At 38.0% G+C, this 20,667-nt stretch overlaps 1 protein-coding gene across 1 annotated transcript; it reads left to right on the forward strand.

Annotated features, from left to right (window-relative positions):
- The first annotated feature begins 1,536 nt into the window (after positions 1 to 1,536).
- DECR1 (2,4-dienoyl-CoA reductase 1) lies at positions 1,537 to 18,938 on the forward strand. The gene is made up of 10 exons (XM_065628304.1): positions 1,537 to 1,696; positions 5,791 to 5,993; positions 6,950 to 7,007; positions 7,156 to 7,242; positions 9,704 to 9,851; positions 12,952 to 13,051; positions 14,323 to 14,395; positions 16,514 to 16,660; positions 16,976 to 17,038; positions 17,147 to 18,938. Exons 1-10 carry the CDS (start codon positions 1,622 to 1,624, stop codon positions 17,204 to 17,206), a joined length of 1,014 nt encoding a protein of 337 aa, XP_065484376.1. The 5' UTR covers positions 1,537 to 1,621; the 3' UTR covers positions 17,207 to 18,938.
- Positions 18,939 to 20,667: the final 1,729 nt, after the last annotated feature.

Genomic DNA, 20,667 nt, shown 5'->3' on the forward strand with positions numbered 1-20,667 from the left:
CTTTTACACAGGATGCTGATGTTTAAGCCTTATGATTTTAATTTTGATGCCTCTGAACTCCCATAGCAGCATGTATTCAGACTGCCTAAATTCTAATTCAAAAGTTAATAGTACAGACCCACCAATAGGTTTCTTGTCTTCATGCCGAGTTTTGTAGCTGTGTATATTTGGCAGTGTGGTCCCTCCTCAGAATGTGCAGTTTTCTCAAATCCGTAGGTTCTTATAGCTACCGTGCTATTCCCCCACTGCGTTTCCCTGATGTTCCTTATGGTCGGATATGCCTCTGCAGAGTTCTTTGCCTTATTACCCAGGCTGTACAAAAGGGTGGATATCAGTCAGTCATTACCTTTCCAGTCAGCCAACTAAACACAGATAAATCAAATGTCTTGTTACCTCAACATAATCGCCTGTAGATTAACATGGCTAAATGCTTACAGACTGCCCAGGCCTTTACTGAACTCCACTGTCTGCGCTGAATTTGAAATGAGGAATTTAGGAATGACTCTGTGATTCCAGTAGACCTTGTCTCACAGCAGTCAAAAAGGTGGAAGGTGGTGATGTGTACGGTGGAGCCCACGTGGAACCTCTGTGCTGCTGTTGTCCAGCCACAATTTGTGAATGCGCTCAGCACAATATCACCCCAAATCAGGCCGTGTGTTACCCACCCCATTTGAGAATCCCAATTAGCAGATTGCCCTGCCACCACTTTTCTTCTTAAACAACCCCTCTCCCACAAAAACATGCCAAGAACAGGCAACACCACTTGAAAGGAGCCACACTATCACAGAATCACAGAATGTCAGGGGTTGGAAGGGACCTCCAAAGATCATCTAGTCCAATCCCCCTGCCGGAGCAGGAACACCCAGATGAGGTTACACAGGAGGCGTCCAGGCGGGTTTTGGATGTCTCCAGAGAAGGAGACTCCACAACATCTCTGGGCAGCCTGTTCCAGTGCTCCATCACCCTCACTGAGAAGAAGTTTCTTCTCAAATTTAAATGGAACTTCCTGTGTTCCAGTTTATACCCATTGCCCCTTGTCTTATCATTGGTTGTCACCGAGAAGAGCCTGGCTCCATCCTCGTGACACTCACCCTTTATATATTTATAAACATTAATGAGGTCGCCGCTCAGTCTCCTCTTCTCCTCAGTCTTCCTATTCTATGGGTACAGAGAGCACATAAATTCCTGCTTTTAGACTCCACAGGAAAAAAAAAAAAAAAAAGTTATTTCGTGTCTTTCAAATAGCAGTAAATAATTTGCAATAAAAAAACCCAACCCAGTGATGCGTATAAACTGGACCGAGCACAGCCTGTTCCTCGCAGCTGGAACTCGAGGCCCCTGGGCAGTGGCCGAGGAGGCGGCCCTGGGGCGGGGGCAGCCGGCAGGACTGAGCCCCCCAAGCTGGCGGGGGGCGTCGGGTTTGTGGTGCAGCGACGGGCTCGCAGGTTTCCTGACCTCGGCAGCTCGGGCACCGGTGGCGGCCGCTCAACCCACCCTGTTCGGGGACCGCGGGGCGGCCCAGCGCCCCGACCGCCTCCCGCCCCGGGGGCGGGCGCTGGCCCCGGTCACGGAGCAGGCGCACGGCCCGGCCCCGCCACCCGCGACCCCTCGGCAAGGAAAGATGGCGGCGGTGGCGCGTCTGGGGCTGCGCGGCGTGCGCGGCGGGGCCGCAGCCTGCTTCTCTGGCTCCGGGAGGGTAAGGCGCTCCCCGCTCCCGTGGGGCCGGGGGCAATCGGCCGGCGCCTCGGGAGTTCTCAGCTTCTCCCTCGAGGCTGCTCGGGCACTCTTGGCCCGTCAGAGGACGCCGCGGACGGTCGCTGCCTGTCGGGACGATGCCGCCCGGGCTGCCCCCCGCAACCGCGGGGAAAGCCGCCTCGCCGAGGCCGAAGCGGTGTCCAGGGGCGGCCCTGGCTTTAGTGGGGTTTGGGGAAAGAGCCAGGACATGTCTTGAAGGCTGGGGCACCCCAGCAGCGGCCCTGTCCGTGCCGGAGCTCTCGCAGAGGTGCTGCCTGTGCTCCGCGGGACACGGACCCTCTCCCGCCCAGGGCAGGTGCCGTTCTCTTCCGTTTCAGTGCAGGCTGTGAAGGCATCAGCATTGCCCTTTCACCCCAATACCAAAGCTATGAAGTAAGTTTGAATGCTGCCGTCCAAGCGGTGACACGGCTGTGTTGCGCGGGTGCTGCTGGAGGGCCTTCCTAGTGAGTTCTGCCCCGGCACAGCGCTGCTTACCAGCGACTGCCCTGGTGCTTCTGAGGGCACTGCAGTCCTGAGCTGGAAGGGACCCACAAGGATCATCGAGTCCAACTCCTGCCCCTGAACAGGACAACCCCACAGGTCACACCATGTGTCTGAGGGCATTGTCCAGTCTCCTCTTGAACACTGTCAGGCTTGGGGCTGTGACACCTCCCTGGGGAGCCTGTTCCAGTGCTCCAGCACCTTTTCCTAATGTCCAACGTAAACCTCCCCTGGCACATCTTCCTGCCATTCCTTGGGTACTGTCGTTGGTCACCAGAGAGAAGAAATCAGTGCCTGCCCCTCCTCCTCCCCTGTGAGGAAGCTGTAGGGTGCGATGACATCTTCCCAATGAGGTCTCTCTCAGTTATTTCATGAGTCAGTTGCACCCCCTGGGTGAGGGGTTTTTTTGGTTTGTTCATGGTTTTGTTTGTTTGTTTGTTTTGTGGTTTGTTTTTAAGCTGGTTGCTAGCTTCTTTATATATCTATTTACACTTGAGGCTTAATTTAAAACCTTGACCTTAGTGGAATGATTAAATTGAACGGATCCTGTCATGGAAGCCCCCTGTGCAAGCTAGTGATGGGACAATAGCAGTCTCATGAGAAGATTGCTGAATTACACCACGTTACTGTCTGCTTGATTTCGTGACAGTGCTTTATTAGACTTGGTGCCGTCTTACTGCCTGCCCGTGCTGTGGCCTGCTCCCTCATCATCCTCCCCCAAGCAGGAGGAAGCTGCTTGCACGGTTTCTGTAGTGGTGAGCGAGAGGAGTGGGCTGTGTCAGTCACCAACAGAGTACCTGATGAGGGAGGCTCAGTGCTGCGTAGGGCTTATCTCCAGTTATCTCCTTATACTGGAGGAAGTGCAAATGCTGTTTTGATTTGCAGTCTCTGCCATGAGCTAAAAGTTCTACGGAGGGAGCCTTTCTCTCTCCCTGCATACCTGAAGAGAGGTGAATAGAGGACTGCTAAGAAAGACGTGAAAAAGAATCTTCAAAAACCCCTTTCCTGGCGGCTTAATAGTATTCTGGTACTCCATGAAAATATGCAAATTCTATTTTTGTTGGGAGAGTTAAATAAGTATTTTACAGACGTTTATTGGCAGATCTATCTGTAGAATTTTGTTATTTCGGAAAAATGTTATGACATTCTTTAGATTTTTTATTTGATCTGCTTGTGTTCATTAGAACCACTTTTGGTTTACTTTTTTCTTTGTGAGAAGCTATTGCACGTAGGTGAAGAGTCCCAAGTTCCAGAAAGAATCCCTAAAGTACACATCTAATATAAACGTTGTAGGACTTAGTGCACTGCTTTGCTTTTGTGATAATTCTAGCTTCGAGCTTTACTTGATTTTGTTCTACGTAGTGCCCACAACTCTTCTTCACTATTACTCTGTTTCATCTTTTCTCTGGAGCATAAGCTCCATTAAAATGACAGTATAACTCCGTGTTTATTCTCTCTGTTTTCCCCTGTGTTACAAATGCAAATGAATTATCACACAGAAAAATTCGCATGCATGCTTTCTTAGGCCAGCTTTAAGCTCTGTGAAATCTCCATACCTGTGCATTGTAACTGTGGCACATACAGAATATTCAGCTGCCACTAAAAATATTGTCTCTTAATTTTGGTGCTGAAAGTGTGAGTTAGTAAATAGAACCATAAATTTTAATATTTTTAGTATTTTAAAATAACTTTCCTTCTTTGTGTCAGCCTATTGAACAACTACATGTATTTATTAACAATACTATATGAGAGTAACCATTCAGTCTTCTTTCCTAAAATTAAACTAGCATTTTTTGTATTCAAAGAAACACATTATGGCTTAAGTACAAATTACTATTACAGAAAATATTACATTCTTCTAATTTTTTCACATAAAAAATAAAAATAATGTATTTTTATCATACTTAGAAGTGTTTGCATCTTCAGGTTAAGGTAACTTCTGTATTGTAAACAATTTGGGAATTTCTGAATTATTACTGTAATGCTGCTGTCACAAAGAATTAATTCAGTATTTAGGTTAGGGCTTGAGTTAGATTAGTGTTTTAGAATGCTAGAAATATCCTCTTGGTTGTTTTTGCTGAGACTTTCTTAGTGACTTCACAAATTTCTTATTGCATTAATAGGATGTTTTCTTACTGAAGCATATCACTTTAGTGATTAGTTAAAAATGTTGAATTTTCTTCTGCTTTCATGTGTGTTTTTAAACAAGTGTCAACCATGTGTCTTTTTGCTAGGACCAGTTAATCAAGGGCTAATTTGCTGTAAATGGTATTTCTTCTGGGGCAGACACAATGCTGGTAACCAAACCTTGCACAGTTTTTTCTGGGAGATGGCGTTGATTTGCTTGGCAGCTCCGATAAGGATTAGGACAGGTTTCATGGAGTTTGATTCTGCCCCATTCTCCAGTAAATAAGAATGTTTTGTTGACTACAGCAGTAAAGAATCAAAGCCTTGAAACTGCTACTGAAGCTTTTGAGTTTGTAAATATATACACATGTGATCTCAAAATCACATGTGTTTGTTAGGGCTAAACTCCTTATGCATGAAGTACAGTCCATATATGAATCTGAAACCCAAATCCTGCTGAGAGTCTGTAATTAGTTGATAATGCTGTTCCACACACTTTTACAAAAGTGACAGATATAAGAATAATTAACTTTCAAAATAACAAAAATAATTGTTAGAATATTTTTTCAATAAATCTCTAGTAGGAATAGAATGTCTAAAAATCATTCAGGTGCTTTCCTTGTATATTAGCATTTATTTGAAGGTCCATGTGTTTTAGTATGTTACAAACTATTCATTCTTACATTCAGTTTATAATGCAGTTATGGTTGTTTCTTCCACTGTCATGAGAAAATCTAGTCTTGCACAACAGTCTTCTCTGTTAACCCCCCCCCGCCGCCTCTCCCCACTAAGGAAAAGGAATAGGAGGAAAAGGGAGAGAGACTTACAAGTTGGAAAGTTAAAAATGCTTTGCTAGTAATACTAAGAGATCGGCATCATGCCAGAGGCTGCAGGGCAGGCACCCAGAAGTCCTGGGCTGGATTTGGCAGTAAACTGGAACTGGATTCAGGGATGCAGGGACTGGAACCAGGCCCAGGATCACAAGTGGAACGGGCAGGTTCCTCTTCACATGCCAGCCATGGACGAAGAGAGCAAGACCCTCGTGATCTCCCAGTTTTATATGGTGTATGATGTAGATGGTGTGGAATACCTAGCTGGTCAGTTTTGGTCACTTGTTCTGTTTGCCCTTCCCTGCAAGTACACCCCCCTCACTTATGGGACATCAAAAATTTCTCAGTGACCTTGGCTGCCATAGCAATAAGGATTAACGTGAGCCTTCTTTGGATACCATTCCTACCAACTCCAGAGCAAACATTGTCTGAAAAACACGCAGAAAACTTCTGAAAACTTCAGAAAAATGCAATTGCTTAGAAGAACTTAGCTGAAAGAAAATTCCCTAAAAGCGAATTTGCTTTATTTTAAACAAAACCAGGACAGTCCTGTATTCAAAAATGAGGAAAAAATAACTTTCCTCTTTTTTTCTTTCAGTTTTTCAGCCGTGGCACAAATGTGTTATATCAGGAGAGCAATGCACCACAAGCTGCCTTCTTTTCACCTCTTCAAAAAGTGATGTTGCCGCCAAATACCTTTCAAGGGAAAGTGGCCTTTATAACTGGTGGAGGTACTGGGCTTGGCAAAGGGATGACAACAGCTTTGTCCAGTTTAGGTGCCAAGTGTGTTATAGCAAGCCGGTAAATATTAATGAAGACATTTTAGAGCTTTCATTTAGTACTGAATGATGAATGCATCTGTTTTCTTCCTCACAATGGATCTTATTTTCTTCTTCATAAAATGGATACATTTATTCTGTTTACTCTATTTCAGTACACTTCTAAATTATGTCATATTTTAAATACCAGAAGCTTGCAGATCCATCTACAAGTATCTAATGATGTAACCAACATTAGGAAGAAATAAACTAAATGCATTTCCATGAAATGTGGCAGCAAAATAAACAACCTAGGATATTAGACATAAATTCAGCTAAAGCCTAAAAGAGAACACAAAATTGAAATGGCCATTCTTGAACATTTTGAATGTATTATTGCAGGTGTTCTTGATACAGATTTGAGTTGCAGTAAAGAGTTGAATCCTTTCCTCTTAATTCTTACGACTTTAAAACCAGCCCTGTTTTTCCTTTAATGAAGATGATCTTTATATAGTTCTTTTAAGTAACACTACAGTAAAGACTAGAAAAAAATCTCATTTTTAATCAAAAGAAGTATTGTGACATTTATCCAAATAATGGTTTAGATAGTTAGTTTTAAATGTGAATATGCATGTGCTTTGTAAAATACTAGTAGAGTAGTAGCTGAAACTAAGTTTGTTATGATTATGTACTCGGAATGAAAACATTTTTAATAGCTTACCGTATTTGATTAGCTTAAGAGAGTCTCTTACTGTGGTCACTTCTGAGTTGCTTTGAAGTAGCAGTAGCCAGAAATTATTTAAAGCTTTCTTTCAGAAAGTTAGCGGCTAAATACAGTTTTTATCTCAAAGCTTACAAAAATCAGCAACAGACATGCATGTACACACACATTAAATGATACTTTAATGTTTAGCTCATACGCTCAGAAAAACCCATCAGATAATCTGAGTTGTAATTGCATTTAATGGAAATTTAGTGACATTGTCTACTTACTTCTAGGAAGCTTGATGTTTTGAAAGGAACAGCAGAAGAAATTTCTTCTAAAACAGGGAACAAGGTAAATTTTTACAGAATTGTGAATGTGTTAGTTATTATACTTTAAATGGTTATAGGATTTTTATGCACTTATGTCCTTCTGTGGGCTTGTTTAATTTATGAATGACATAGTTTTGAAGTCTCACAGCTGCCTTTCCATTATTACATAGGTTCATGCCATCCAGTGTGACGTGAGAGATCCAGTTTCAGTTAAGAATGCTATTGCTGAGCTAATCCAAGTGGCAGGACATCCTGATGTAAGTGTTCTGATGGAAGGAAAGAACTTCAGTCCTCATTACTGAAAATACTCTGCATAGTATGTATGAAGAAAATGACTGTGATAGAAAGTTAATGGAATCTAAAGAGACACTAGACAAAAAGTGGCAGTACTTCAAGGCAAAAGCAAACATTCACAGTTAGACTGGTTACTCTGTTCCTATGGTTCTTAAAATACAGGCAAATAGACAAAACAAATACAGCAGGCAAGTAGACAAAACGTTGTCCTTAATCTAAGAATTAACAGTTTATTTGTAAACAGTTGGACAATTACGATGGGATTCTGTCAATTAAGTGAATGGAATATTGCCTTTAAATCCTCCTGGAAAGGTGACTTACCTGTGTTGGTACTGAATTAAACCTGTTGCTTATCAATATGTCTCAAAAATTAGAATTGGAAGCAATCATAAACACAATCTTCGATCCTTGCATAGCTGATTATAGATACACAAAGAAGGTTCCAACTTGAAAACTTAAGTTCTTGTAAAATAAAAAAAAACCCCTTCAGTGAAGCTAAGCATCTGGTTTTTAATAGTTTGGCTCAAAACACAGAGCCCTTAACATCAGACTGTTGCTTTGAGAAGTGTGGTCTCGTGGAGTCTGACCACTCACAGGCATCAAAACCCGATTTGATCATGAGAGAAACAACTCAGATTCTGCTAGCTGACAGAAAGCGTGATGAGGATGTTAACATCGATGTAGAGAGTAGTCAGTGAGATTTAAAGCTGTTTACTGTAGATTTAAAACTGTCATCTGTGTATTGTCAACACTTCGCATTCACCAATAGCTTCCTATAGACAGGGAAGAGAACCTACTAAATTCTAAATGTGAGAAGTGGAGAAACTATTTCTCACAGCTGTATGCTATAAAATATGGCAGCTCAGTGTCTTGATTTGTAGACAAGATACTCTGGATATTATTTTGATTACTAGTTACTGAAGTTTTTGGCCAAAGCTTATCACAATCTCCAGGTTTTAAGTGTGTGCAGAGAGGCAGGAAGCCTCTTCCTATATATTACATTTTTAGGACACCAGTAATTTTCTGAATAAATACTTCCCATGACTTGTTCTTCACAAGCATTTTCTTGCCCTTTAATTTAACATATTCTATGTGTTTAAGAGAGACTGCAGAGTAAATTGAATATTCAGTTATTTTTGCCTAGTTTTTCTCTTGGTGACAGACATGACACATATCGTTATGACTACTGCAAGCCTGAGTGTTGCTGCCACTGTGCAACTGAGGCGAGATCTCAAAGACAGAAGTTAATGGCAGTATCATATTTCTTCTGGCTTTGTTTTGTTTATTCCATATTCTGGACCGTTACTCCTGATTAAAAACCAATCATTCTTTTGTCATATGGGTTGTTTTGGCAGGCATATATATCTACATACCTCAAAGATCATATCATGCAGTCCTTAGTTCACTAGTTTTATCATTGTGTCTTCGCTATATTTATGCAGTGATTCAAGTAACCTCCTCAGTATCTTGAGATGTTTGTATTTTATTATTGTTTTTTCTTCAAACTGTAGGGAGACCTTTAAATTATATTTACCATCTATATATATAATTTATGGCTGCTGTATTTTATTGGTTTTATATTAATGCAGTATATGCTGTGCTCTGTTTTGTTATTGAAAATTCTAATGTCTTAATTTAGCCTAGAAGTTCTTCAGGATAGACTTTGTTTTATGTGCAAACCCACATAAATCAAAGTGCCATTCCATAAGTAATACACCATTTTATTGCTTCAGCATAATGCATTATTATTAAATATGCAAGATAAATTTTGGTTTAAAAACTGCTTCTGTGATGCTTAGCCCCCTTGAAGAAATATATTTAACTGCTTGAAAGGCTAAGCAGATGATATATTGAAAGTATCCTCTGCCTACCTATTGTTTGCAGAAAGACAACAAGTGACAGATGACAGATATATGTCTATTCCTAAAAAGTTGGTTGCAGTTCATGAAATCATAATACTCTCATTGTCATGACTGATGAGACTTGCTGTTGTGCACCAGTCACTTAATGCAGACTTTAGTCATTGGGTTGCCTGAACTTCTTTTGCTTTTATTCCTGTGCATCCGTTATGTTAAATATCATATGTGACCTTGGAACTTGGTAGAGACAAACTCTTCTGTTAGGATGCCCTTGAGACACTATGGAAAACAGTGACTTGAGTTGCCCTCTATGTTTACAGTTCCCCAGTAGCAGACTAGTAACTTACAGCCACCTGGAAATACAACTTATTTGCTGTTACTGATACATATCTGTGCTGCAGATGTTACAATTTCTCATGGGTTATTTTCTCTTACTGAACCTCATTTGACAAGCATGTTTTTACTTTTTTACATGGAAACTGTCAGAGGTTCCTTGTAAATTCTTTGCTTTTCTCTCAGGAAGAGTCATTTTTAGTTAACTTAGGTTTTTCTTCATGTGTTTCAGGTTGTGATAAACAATGCAGCTGGAAACTTTGTTTCCCCTTCTGAACGACTTTCTGCTAATGCATGGAAAACAATAACTGAAATTGTACTTAATGGTACTGCTTTTGTAACTCTGGAAATTGGAAAGGAGCTTATTAAAGCACAAAAAGGTATCTTAAATTTAAGATAAAGGATAACTAAGCATTATGACATAATAGTATTACTTGTTTTCCTTACCTTACTACTGTAGCCAATTTTGAGAGTGAGAAGAATCACAGTTTTTAACATGTTATATCTTTTCTAGAAACTTTGAGTAAAGCTGTACTTAAATATCACAACAGTAGAACTGGCTAGCAGTTACTTCATTATAGAATCTACCCAGAGTTTGTACTAGTTGTAAAACATTTCTAAAATTTGAAAAGGCTTTAAAACACATGCTGTTATTTCTTTTGAGTCTTCCATATTTGTGTTGGTTTCATTAAGCAACTGAATGTGGCATTTATTGAAATGAGTAGCAAGTCAGGATGCCACTTTGAATTTTCCTCCTACAGTTAACACAGCTGTGAATTTTATTTATTTATTTGGCTCGTAAAACTAGAGAATATTACCTGTGAGATAATTTGAAAAACAAATTAAAAATCAAAGTCAGTATTAGGTTTTATTTTCCCATTGATAATTTTTATTTATAGACTACCTAGTAGTTTAATGCAATATTTTGGCTTTGCCTTTAAAAAATGATAGTTCTTTAATATACTATTTAGCCAAAGATTTACTTAACCAGATTATTGTCTTTAAAGGAAAGATAATGTATTCCCTTTTATGTTATATTGTAGATTCTATACAAAGAACTGCTTTCATTTTATGTTATCTTCTAGTTACAAATTGAAAAACATTTAGCTTATTTTTTGTTCAGAATGATACTATCACAAGTAGCATTTAAAAGCAGTGATGTATGTTATGGTTTTCCATGTGCCCAAACTTCCGAATCTTTTCTAGGTACAGTCACTGTGTTGAAATAATCCTTTTGTATTTGCATTGTATTTCTCTAACTCCCAAATTAGTTGCATTTCTTCAAAACTCCTCTGCAAAAAGTACTCAGTGAGTTTATACTATTCAATGATAACAGATAAAGTTAATGTTGTTTTGGTAAGTCTATGACAGTTTTGGTTCGTTGTATTTCCCACATACATTATAGCAGCACATGAAAAAATAATTTCCACAATTCTGTTGGTAATATTCCCATGTTAAAAATCCATCCCCAACTCTGACTTACTATTTGTAGCAAACTATTGTAACAGTTTGCTTTATGGCCGTCCAGATGCATGCAGTATCTCCCTATAGTAATATGAAATATGGCTTTAAAAATGTCTTTGCTGCTGTTGAATGAAAAACTACTTTCCTTGCTTCCACCTTCAAATTCATCAAAATCCAGAAGCCCTTTACTTTTGTATTGTGTCTCTTACTTCTAAGCTTCCAAAACATGTGAATCTCCTTTGCTATTACTTGCATACCACCTTTCGAGGGGATTTTATGTGTAAGACTTTGTATTTAAGGCTTCCTTTAAGATATGCTTTTGCAAGTTAATTAAGTGTACCTGTTTGTCGTTTCATTCTCCACCTTCATTTTATTTTTGCTTGCTTGTTTTTTTTAAGCTTAGGCAGAGACTGTAGTTTCTGAAATGAGAGATGCAAATATTGTTGGACAGTCTGTGAGGATGCTGTACATCTACCAGTTGCTAGAACACTCGCACATCCTTTAAGTCTGCAGCATGACTTACATTAAACGTAATTTAGGAAATAATAAAAGTGCTCTGCTTTTAGACTTTAAGTTTGTACTGGTGTTTAAAAGGAACCTGTAATCTGCTAGTGCATTACTTATGCACTAAAGTCTTACAAAGTTTTACAAAGTGAGAGTAATATATCTCTTTACAAGGTGATATTTTTCATTTTATGAATATAGGCTTTAGAAATAAAAATTGTGTATGAACTAAAGTGCACCTTAAACTTCAGAGCTGTAAATGTAGCAGCCATTCTTGTTTCTGTAGTAGGTTTACCCAAGTTACCTCTATTTAACCTGTATTTTAAAAGTTTTACAGTTTAGTTCTGCAAAATGTATAATTAACAATGAACTCTAGATAACTTTAGAGTTGTTCAGTGGTTTTTCTCTGTGTTGATTTTTCATTTCAAAGTCTCTAGGTGCAGACTACTTCTTTAAAGGTAGGGTCCATGGTTTCTGGATGTCTGCAGGCATTTCTGTCAATGCTTGTTTATGGTTCTCTTTGTGTAACATCACTGTAATTTTTTAACTGAGTCTCTTTATTGTCACATACATTCTCTCAGTAATGTATATGGTTTTAGAGATACCCCTTGGGTAGCTTTTCGAATTAAATTATTTTTAAAATACAGTAAGTAGAGCAGTTATTTTAGTTACTATGGCGTAAGTAGTGAACTGTTGTCCCTTCTCCATTTCCAAGTTACAGTAAGTTCATGCTAGTCATTGATCAGACAATTAAAATTTGCAGACTTCTATAAAAGAAAGACTAAACAGCTGTAGTTTCCATTCTTTTCCATAATGTTTTTCGTAAATGTGTTATATAACTTACAAAAGAAAGTGGTCTTTTTATAATGCAGTTTGTTACGATAATAATGGGACAAAATCATGCAGGTTAACTTTGTCATAAGCTCTACTGCAGAAAAAGCTTCTGAAAATGTCTTAAAAACCCCCATTTTTTTCTGCATAAACTTTTGAATTAAGACCTAAACTGTCATTCTAAGATTACGCCAAATATAGCTATTAATACTGATATTTTTTCTTTTCAGCAAAGACTTGATGAAATTAGGACAAATTACATTACCTAGTCAGTGATTCCTAGGCTAGGGCAGCTTCTACAAAGACAGTGCCAAGATCTTAGGTTTTCACTCCAGTTAGACACATTTGCACACCTAAATTCATTATCAGTAGAAGTCTGAGTGTTCACACCTTTGGAGCCTAATAAACACCTATTTACACTTAGGTAGAACAACTTTTAACATTCATGGAAAAGGGGGAACTAAAAGAAAAAGGCTCGAAAGCAAAGCTTCGAAGGCTACAATTTTAAAACATCTTTTTTATAACCCAGAGTGAAATGGCATCTCTAACACTTGAGCTGCAAACTTCTGCACCACCAAGGTTCCTTTTTTACCCTAAGTTCCGAGTTTGATCCTCATGCTATTTTTCTGCTTGTTTGGGGTTTTTCGATTGGTTTATTTTTAATGTTTTTGCAACTTCCAGGAGCAGCATTCTTGGCTATTACAACAATTTATGCAGAGAGTGGTTCAGGATTTGTGGTGCCGAGCGCCTCTGCCAAAGCTGGTGTAGAAGCAATGAGCAAGTGAGTAATATAGTGAAATGTGTGTTTTGCTGTTCACATCCTTGAAATAGGGTAATTGGTCTGTGAAAATGGAGCTAGTTGGTATAGTCCTCCTATTTCATTGTATCATAACGGAACCTTCCAGCCTCTGGTATTCTAGCAAAGAAAATAGTCTGCTGACGGCTTCTTGAAGAAGGATATATTATTAATAACTGCTGTTATTGTGATGATTTTTTTTCACAAGGACGAGTGGATGATTTTTATGACAAGGACAAGATGGAACTACTTCTTTTGACAACAGCAAGTTCTAAAGTTTCAATTACAGAGTTTAGATAATCAGATTCTCTTGCATTCTCATAGGCAAACCAGCACTTCAGACAGTTATTAGTGGAACTGTTCCAGTTTCTTTTGTCTCAGGAAAAGATGTGTTTGTATTCGGATGGAGTATACTGCTTCACCTAGCTAGTTTCATAAAGAAATGTGTTTCTTATCTGTATTTCAAATTAAGGTGTGCAGCTGTACTCAGTTCAGAACAATAACGTGATGTATCTGTCCATGCTACTCAGCAAACAGGACTTCTATCATTACTAACTATAACACAGTCCTTCATAGCAAACAGATCCTCCTCTGCACTTCAGCAGAAGGAATTGAATAGTTTGGCAGCCTTTTAGTGGCTAGAATTCTTTATCCAGAAAAAAATGAAGGGATGGGTGATGGTCTTGATTTCTGTTGCACAGAGCTGTAACTGAAGCGTGTGCTTTTCAGAGACTTTATGACCCAGCTAATTCATTCATCACATTAGATGTACTGAAATACTGCTTATGCAGAGCAAATGTTTCCATAAAGCAAAATTATTCTGGTCCCATTTGAGAATGTAACCACTGTTTTGTGTTATTTCAAAATATCTAGTGTGAGAGCTATGTTGAAAATGTTAGAAACTTATACTTGTGGCATAGTCTAAATTACCAGGGAAGGTTGATGGCCTAACAGTTGTTTGTCAGGGAGTTTAGGTGCCAAAATCATCTGTATGATCTGTGAGGAAGAAAGATTTGCTCCTTAATGTTGCTTTGTCTGTGATGCATCCATTAAGTAAATACTCCTCTGTTTGTGAATGTGACTTTTTTTTCCCCTTTTCCTTTTCTGAAATGTTTTTAAGAACAAAAAAAAACCCTTAAGGAGAAATGTCTGTTTCAGGAAAATTCTAGTATTTACACATTTGATTCAATTTTAAAGATTTTTTTTTCTCAGTAGCAGTATTAAAATATTGATGCATTCTGTTAATGAATTTTTAGGTCTCTCGCAGCCGAATGGGGTAAATATGGCATGAGATTCAATGTGATTCAACCAGGTCCGATAAAAACAAAGGTACATAGCACGAAGTGAAACACGGCCTTGAATATATGATTTGTAGTACACACTTTAAGATAATCTAACCTTTTCTGTAACTGTTAAATTAAAGTGTGATTTCTTTGGACTGTGCTGGAATATTAAACATACCACATTTCAGTAATTCTTTTGCAAAATATAATTTCTTGAACTTCTGAAACCTGCCACTGCCTCTCCCACTGCGCTAAGATAAATGAAACTTTTTTTTAGTATTTCACAGAAATGATGTATCAAAATATTTAATGATGATTCTTATCAACTGTATGTACTTAATTTGTCAAGTGAATTGAATTCTTACACTTGGTTGAGTAAAAGTGCCTATTTCTCCCTGAACTCCTAATTTTTAAACAAAACATCTTATCAGTTCCAAAATTTCAGAATCTCTTTTAGGTATATGAGAACAGAATCTCACTAGTTTTGTTGAAAATCACAAAACTAGAAAGAGAGAAACTAAATCAGCAAGGAAATGTGAAGCTTTGATATGAGTGAAAAAGAGGACTGGAGGGTTTGGAGGAAGTAGTCCAGACCAGCTGGAACAGGAAGAAAAAAGAAATAAGTCCTGCAAGAGGAGAGAGGAGGAGGATCCGTTTCACATTGAATCAAAATATTGCAATTATGAGCAATAACAGCTAATCATGGTATTACTACTACCCGTAAAATGTTTCACGGTTGGTTTTGCTGTTGTTTTGGGGGTATGGATGCAAGGGCTGCCTTTTTTTTTTTTTTTCCTCCTTTTTTCCTCTTGTCAGCATTAGATGCTACACTGGACAACTCAGGTTTACCTTTTTTGACTGTAGAGAAAGATAAGTGGCAATATCAGCAGGGTTATAAGAAGTTGAAACAATATTACAGGATCAGACCAAAAGTCCACCAGGCCTTGTATCTGGTAGATTTTGGGGCAAGAGTAGAAGAAAAACATTTAATGACATTTCTTCTTTATGTCTCCAGCTTCTGGCAGTCTATGGCCCAGGGAGCTTGATATAGTTGGTATCTCTTCATATGTAATTATCGTGATGGATTTTTTCTCCCATTAGTTTGTCCTGTTCCTTTTTGAATCCCTATAAACTTTTGGCATCCCTATATCACGTGGCCAGGTCACTTTGATTTATAGATTCTCATAATTTTTGGCAACTGCTTTACATGTCAATATTGCTACCTACCATAAATGTTTCTGATTTAAACTAATAGCATATATCCCACTTGAGATACTATGTGTCCTTAATAAAGCACAACATTTGTCACACTGGTTCCAAGTTAAAATTTCCCTGAAAGTATAAAAAGACAGACTGGCTTTACTTAAAACAGTGTATTGCAAAGTCAGGTCTTTCTGCCTTAGGGTCTACATCCATGTATTTGAAAAAACACTGTTGTAAGTCATCATAGGAAAATGAAAAAGCATACAAGCACAAAACTGTTAAGCTTATTATTTCAACTGGCATTTAAAAACATGGCAATAGAAGACTTAAATGGCATGAATACAGCCATGATTACATAAATTACAGTGTGCGTTAACTCTCGTAACTTCAGTAACTTAACATAAATTATACATTGCGGATTTTGCCTGAGGAGGTTGTTTCTTTGTGGAGGAGACAGGAAGGACACAAACCTCATCTGTTTCCTGTGCCATTCTAAGCTATTGAAATACTAGAATTTCCAGTGACTTAGTTGAGTTTTAACCATTGGTGCAGTTTGATCTGACTTGACTTTTTCTTCTCCTGTGCATAATTTTTCTGTCCCTTCCCTACTCCTCTGTACTTGTTCTCTCCCCTCTCCATGCACCGATTTGGAGTGTTGCGTATTTCCTCAAATGTTTATCAAGGGTGTTTGGGAAACAAAGATTATTAACCCCTTTAGTTTTTCATAGATAGATGGTGGGTGACTATCCCAAACATGTTAAATTCCAGCTTGTCACACTCAGTAGATGGATATCGGTATAACAGGGATAAATTCTGGATTTGTGCCCTACTTCTTTTTCATCCTGCTGACAAAGATGGTGTAGAGAGTTTACTCAAAAATGTTAACTTCCATATTGTTGATGTGGAGTCAAATCTCTATTGAATTTTAATTTCTGACGGAGTTATAACTCTTAATATTCAGGGTGCTTTTAGCCGCATGGACCCAACAGGCACATTTGAGAAGAAATTCATTGAGAGGATTCCCTGTGGCCGCCTGGGAACTGTAGAAGAAATCGCAAATCTTGCTATCTATTTCTGCAGTGACTATGCAAGCTGGGTTAATGGAGCAGTAAGTTTTAGTTGTTCTTGTCTATACAATTAACCTGATGATGGCCTGAGTTTTGCTGGTATTTTTTAAAGCCCTAGTTTCAGAAATGAAACAAAAATTGTTACTTCGAAATTCTTTACAAGCATTATTACCCTTTTAATCGTAATGCATGGTAGTTAGTACCTCTAAAAAGAACTTTTAAAAATTTTTGAATTGCATTGTTTTGAACCTGAGTTTTTCTGATCCAAATCAATAAAAATTAGTTTCATAATTCATAACGAGGGAATGCTACAGAAAACTCACTACTATTAAATACCGTACTTATGCTTTTTCTAGGTTATTAGAATGGATGGTGGAGAATATGTTTCCATGGCAGGAGAATTCAATGATTTGAGGAAGGTATTAAATTCCTTGCTTGCTATGTTACATTCAGAGAAATACTTAGATGTTATTATTATTATATGCAGTTATATGCAATTCCAATAAAACGCTCTTTTCTTTTATTAGGTTACCAAAGAGCAGTGGGATGTGATGGAAGCAATGATTAGAAAAACAAAAGGCTCCTGAAGGATGAAACTACATGTTAGAGATTTTTTGAAAAGAACTACTACTTTTTAATGAATATTTAGAAATAACCAATTGAGAAATAGCCTTCAAAATCTTTCGCATGCTGATTTCAATAACATATTTTGAAATTGTAATATTTTGAATGTATATTTTTCCTATCTACAATCAAATCCATTGCCAACGGCAGACAACAGTTGCTCACTGAAATTTAGGTTGTCTTATATAGCCATGCTGTGGTCTACAATTAGCGCTTTTTTAATATTTGAGAGGATTTTTTTGTTTCTCAGAAATATGTCTCTTAATATTGTAATTCCAATAGCATTTCAGGACTCTCATAACTGAATATAACCGACAATCTGAGGAAAAACTAAGAAATTAAGTCCTAATCTTCACGCTTCAATAGTAAGTCCTAAACTTGTAAAAAACAAAGTTTCAAGTTATCAGCAGGACAACATAGACTGAGACAAGATGTAACTCATGTGGTTACTTACAAAATCTTGAAATACATAACCACCTTGGTCTCGTCTTTTGCTGACATTTTCAGTCTGTTAATTATCTTATGCTGAACTTTAAAAATGGCATTTAAGGACTAGCAGTGCCTTTCTAAGGAGCTTGCTGTTTGTCATGATTAAGTTAATGTTCTTGAAAATGAGAAGCTAAAATCATTTGCTATTAATGTGTTTGTGACTAGGGGAATCTCCATAAAAAATGGTTTACTTAAGACTAGTAAAGGACATCAGTAAATCAGGACTGAAAACATTGAAACCTCATTGGTTGAGATTTACAGAAGTCCCTAGCTTTCATGTGCATTTGCAGACTGGTACTAAAGAAGCTTTAACATGGCATTACGTCTGAATCTAGTCAGTTTATCCATCCCAAATAAGCAGGTGATTAAAGAAAAAACAACACAACAACCCAAACAAACAACGTTCGTTGGTGTCCTTCTTTCAGTATTACATTTTCCAGATTAGGAGGTTGCCAATTTGTCCTCGCTGCTTCAAGCGATGAATGGAATTCTTCAAAGAAATTAGCAGGCTCTGGCCTTTATAGCCTGAAATCCATGCTCTTTTTTTTTTAATTGGTTAAGCTGAGCTCCAGAGTGTCTACATGTACAGGCATGGGCATAGCTGTATGTGCTTTGAAATCTAAGTGATTTAAGAAGTATAGAAATATAAAGAAATACAAAAGCAATTCAAGAATGCCTTCTTTCGTGTGCTGACAGTGATCTTGTCACTTTACCCGCACTTCAGGCCATAGTTACATATGCCAGCACCTGACTTTGAAATCATTTGCCTTAATACAAAGCTGAAACAAGCTAATCTATGTTGTGCTGAAAGAGCGGACTATGTTAGTGCACCTTCCACGTGCCAGCATTCTCTTGAGGGTGATGGTCCTATGGGGGATTGAACAGCATTTGTGCCACTGATAATAAAACAAAGCAAATATGTTCATCATAACAGCCTTCAAGTTGTCTCTTGAACATAATGTGAAAAGTTTTTATAGCATCTTGGGTTTTGGTAGGTCCACTGTCAAGATCGAATTCTGACATGTTATCTGTGTCTTTTCCCCAAAAAGTGATTTGATTAAGAAGTTAGGCCCATGTATACTGTTCTTTGCTCATTGTCCTTTGCATATGATTACATTTTCTCTTCATATTGGACGCAGTTGTATATATGGCTTTGACACTTGGAAAAAAAAGTTTTTAAGAATAAATTCAAAGGTATCCTTGTGAGCTGTGGTATGATCAAGTATTTCTCTGCGGTACAGTATGCTCTGGAGATGGGCTATCAACAAAAAAAAGTTCCCACTGGTTTCTTGCATCCACAGGTGTGTACGACATTTACGATTGGAAAGTTTGTCATGTGGTTCAAGTACTGGACTGAGATTGAAGATAACCATGGTCAGTCTCCAGCATCGTTACTGACTTTGTGCAGCCTTAAGTTAATTTATATCTGTTGCATCTGAGCAGCAGGGCAGGTACACTTTGCAGCATTCACTCAGGAACTGCTCATCTGAAGGAGGGAGACCAGCACAAACAGTTTTCCTCACAAAACGTAGGTTCTGGGTGGGGCACAGGTGGAAGAGATCAAGAAAAGAGGCATGTTCCCAGTCTCAGTGTTAAGATAGGATCAAGTCAATACTTGGCTGTGGGGGTTAGAAAGCACTGCTGGCTGCCACATATTCTTAATCCATCTCTCTTCCCTGCATATAAAATTATAATAACAATACTTTTTTTAATTCTTGCATACTTTTAAAAAAATAATCCTATGTACTGTATAATGTATTTTTTAGATATTGGAAGCAGAGGCATATTTTTGGTGGGGGTAGAGTGAGATGGAAAAGGAAGGGCAGAGAAGAAAAGGGGCATAAGCCTAGCCCTGCTACAATTATTTTTTTCCAAATATTTCAACAACAGGTACCGCAGTGCTTAGATGTAATACCTACTGATATAGTAAATGCCAGAAATACATTATGTGGCTTTAAGGACACAGACCCACCATTCTTTGTCTCAACCACCACTAGAATATTGCTTTGCCTGTGTATGTCCTTTGTTTAGAAAGTAAACTTTTTAGAGCTCAGTTCAGAAATGTTTCTCTTCCACGGCAAAAGGCAGTGGATTCCTGTGCAAAAATACTTAAAGAATTTCAAGTGCTTTTGCAGTTTAAAATGAATAATGCTTCTTGACCTGAAGTTAAAAAATTAAAAGATCATTGTCTTTCCTTCATTGCTTTACTCATCAGAGATTTGGGCCAACTTTGCATCTAGGAGAAACTCACTTTAACTCGTATTAAACCTTTCAAGGACTGAAAGAACATTTATCACTCGCAGAAACAGTTATTGCTTCTGAAGTATCTTCTACTACCTGTTTACTGTTCATAGCTAAATGAATTATTAATTGTAAAGTGACAACAAAACATTTTTAAAGCGTATGTTATTCAGTGATACAGCCAGAAGCACATTTTAAATTTTAATGAGCATCTATAATAAGTAGTCTGTTTTATCTTACCTGTACCAATGACATCCATTTCAAATTATGCAAGTTAGTTGCTTTTAGATTCTGAACATTCTGTCTTCAGAAGATATATGCAATATGTTGATGCAGGTTTTAGAAATGACAGATAATGTTTTAAAGAGTTATATGTTACTGGATAGTTTATAAAATATTTCCTAATATGTAGGCTTAGTTAAGTGAAAAAAACTTACTCAGATGTAGCTGTCCACCTCTGCAGTAGAATGGAATAGTCTGGCTTGGATTCATTTCCTTCATTAAAAGTGTTGTTAGACATTTTCAGGACAGGAGAGAGACATTACTATGAAAAAATGAATCTTGAACATCTCAAGTTTATGTTTTACCTAAATACACTTTAATTGTTTCTTACTAACATAGCAGCACATGACACCTGAACTCAGGGAACACAGGAGAAAATAGCTTTATAGTGACTACCTCACCCAGGCAGAGT

The sequence above is a fragment of the Caloenas nicobarica genome, chromosome 2 (genome assembly GCF_036013445.1).
Source record: "Caloenas nicobarica isolate bCalNic1 chromosome 2, bCalNic1.hap1, whole genome shotgun sequence".
Lineage (NCBI taxonomy): Eukaryota > Metazoa > Chordata > Aves > Columbiformes > Columbidae > Caloenas > Caloenas nicobarica.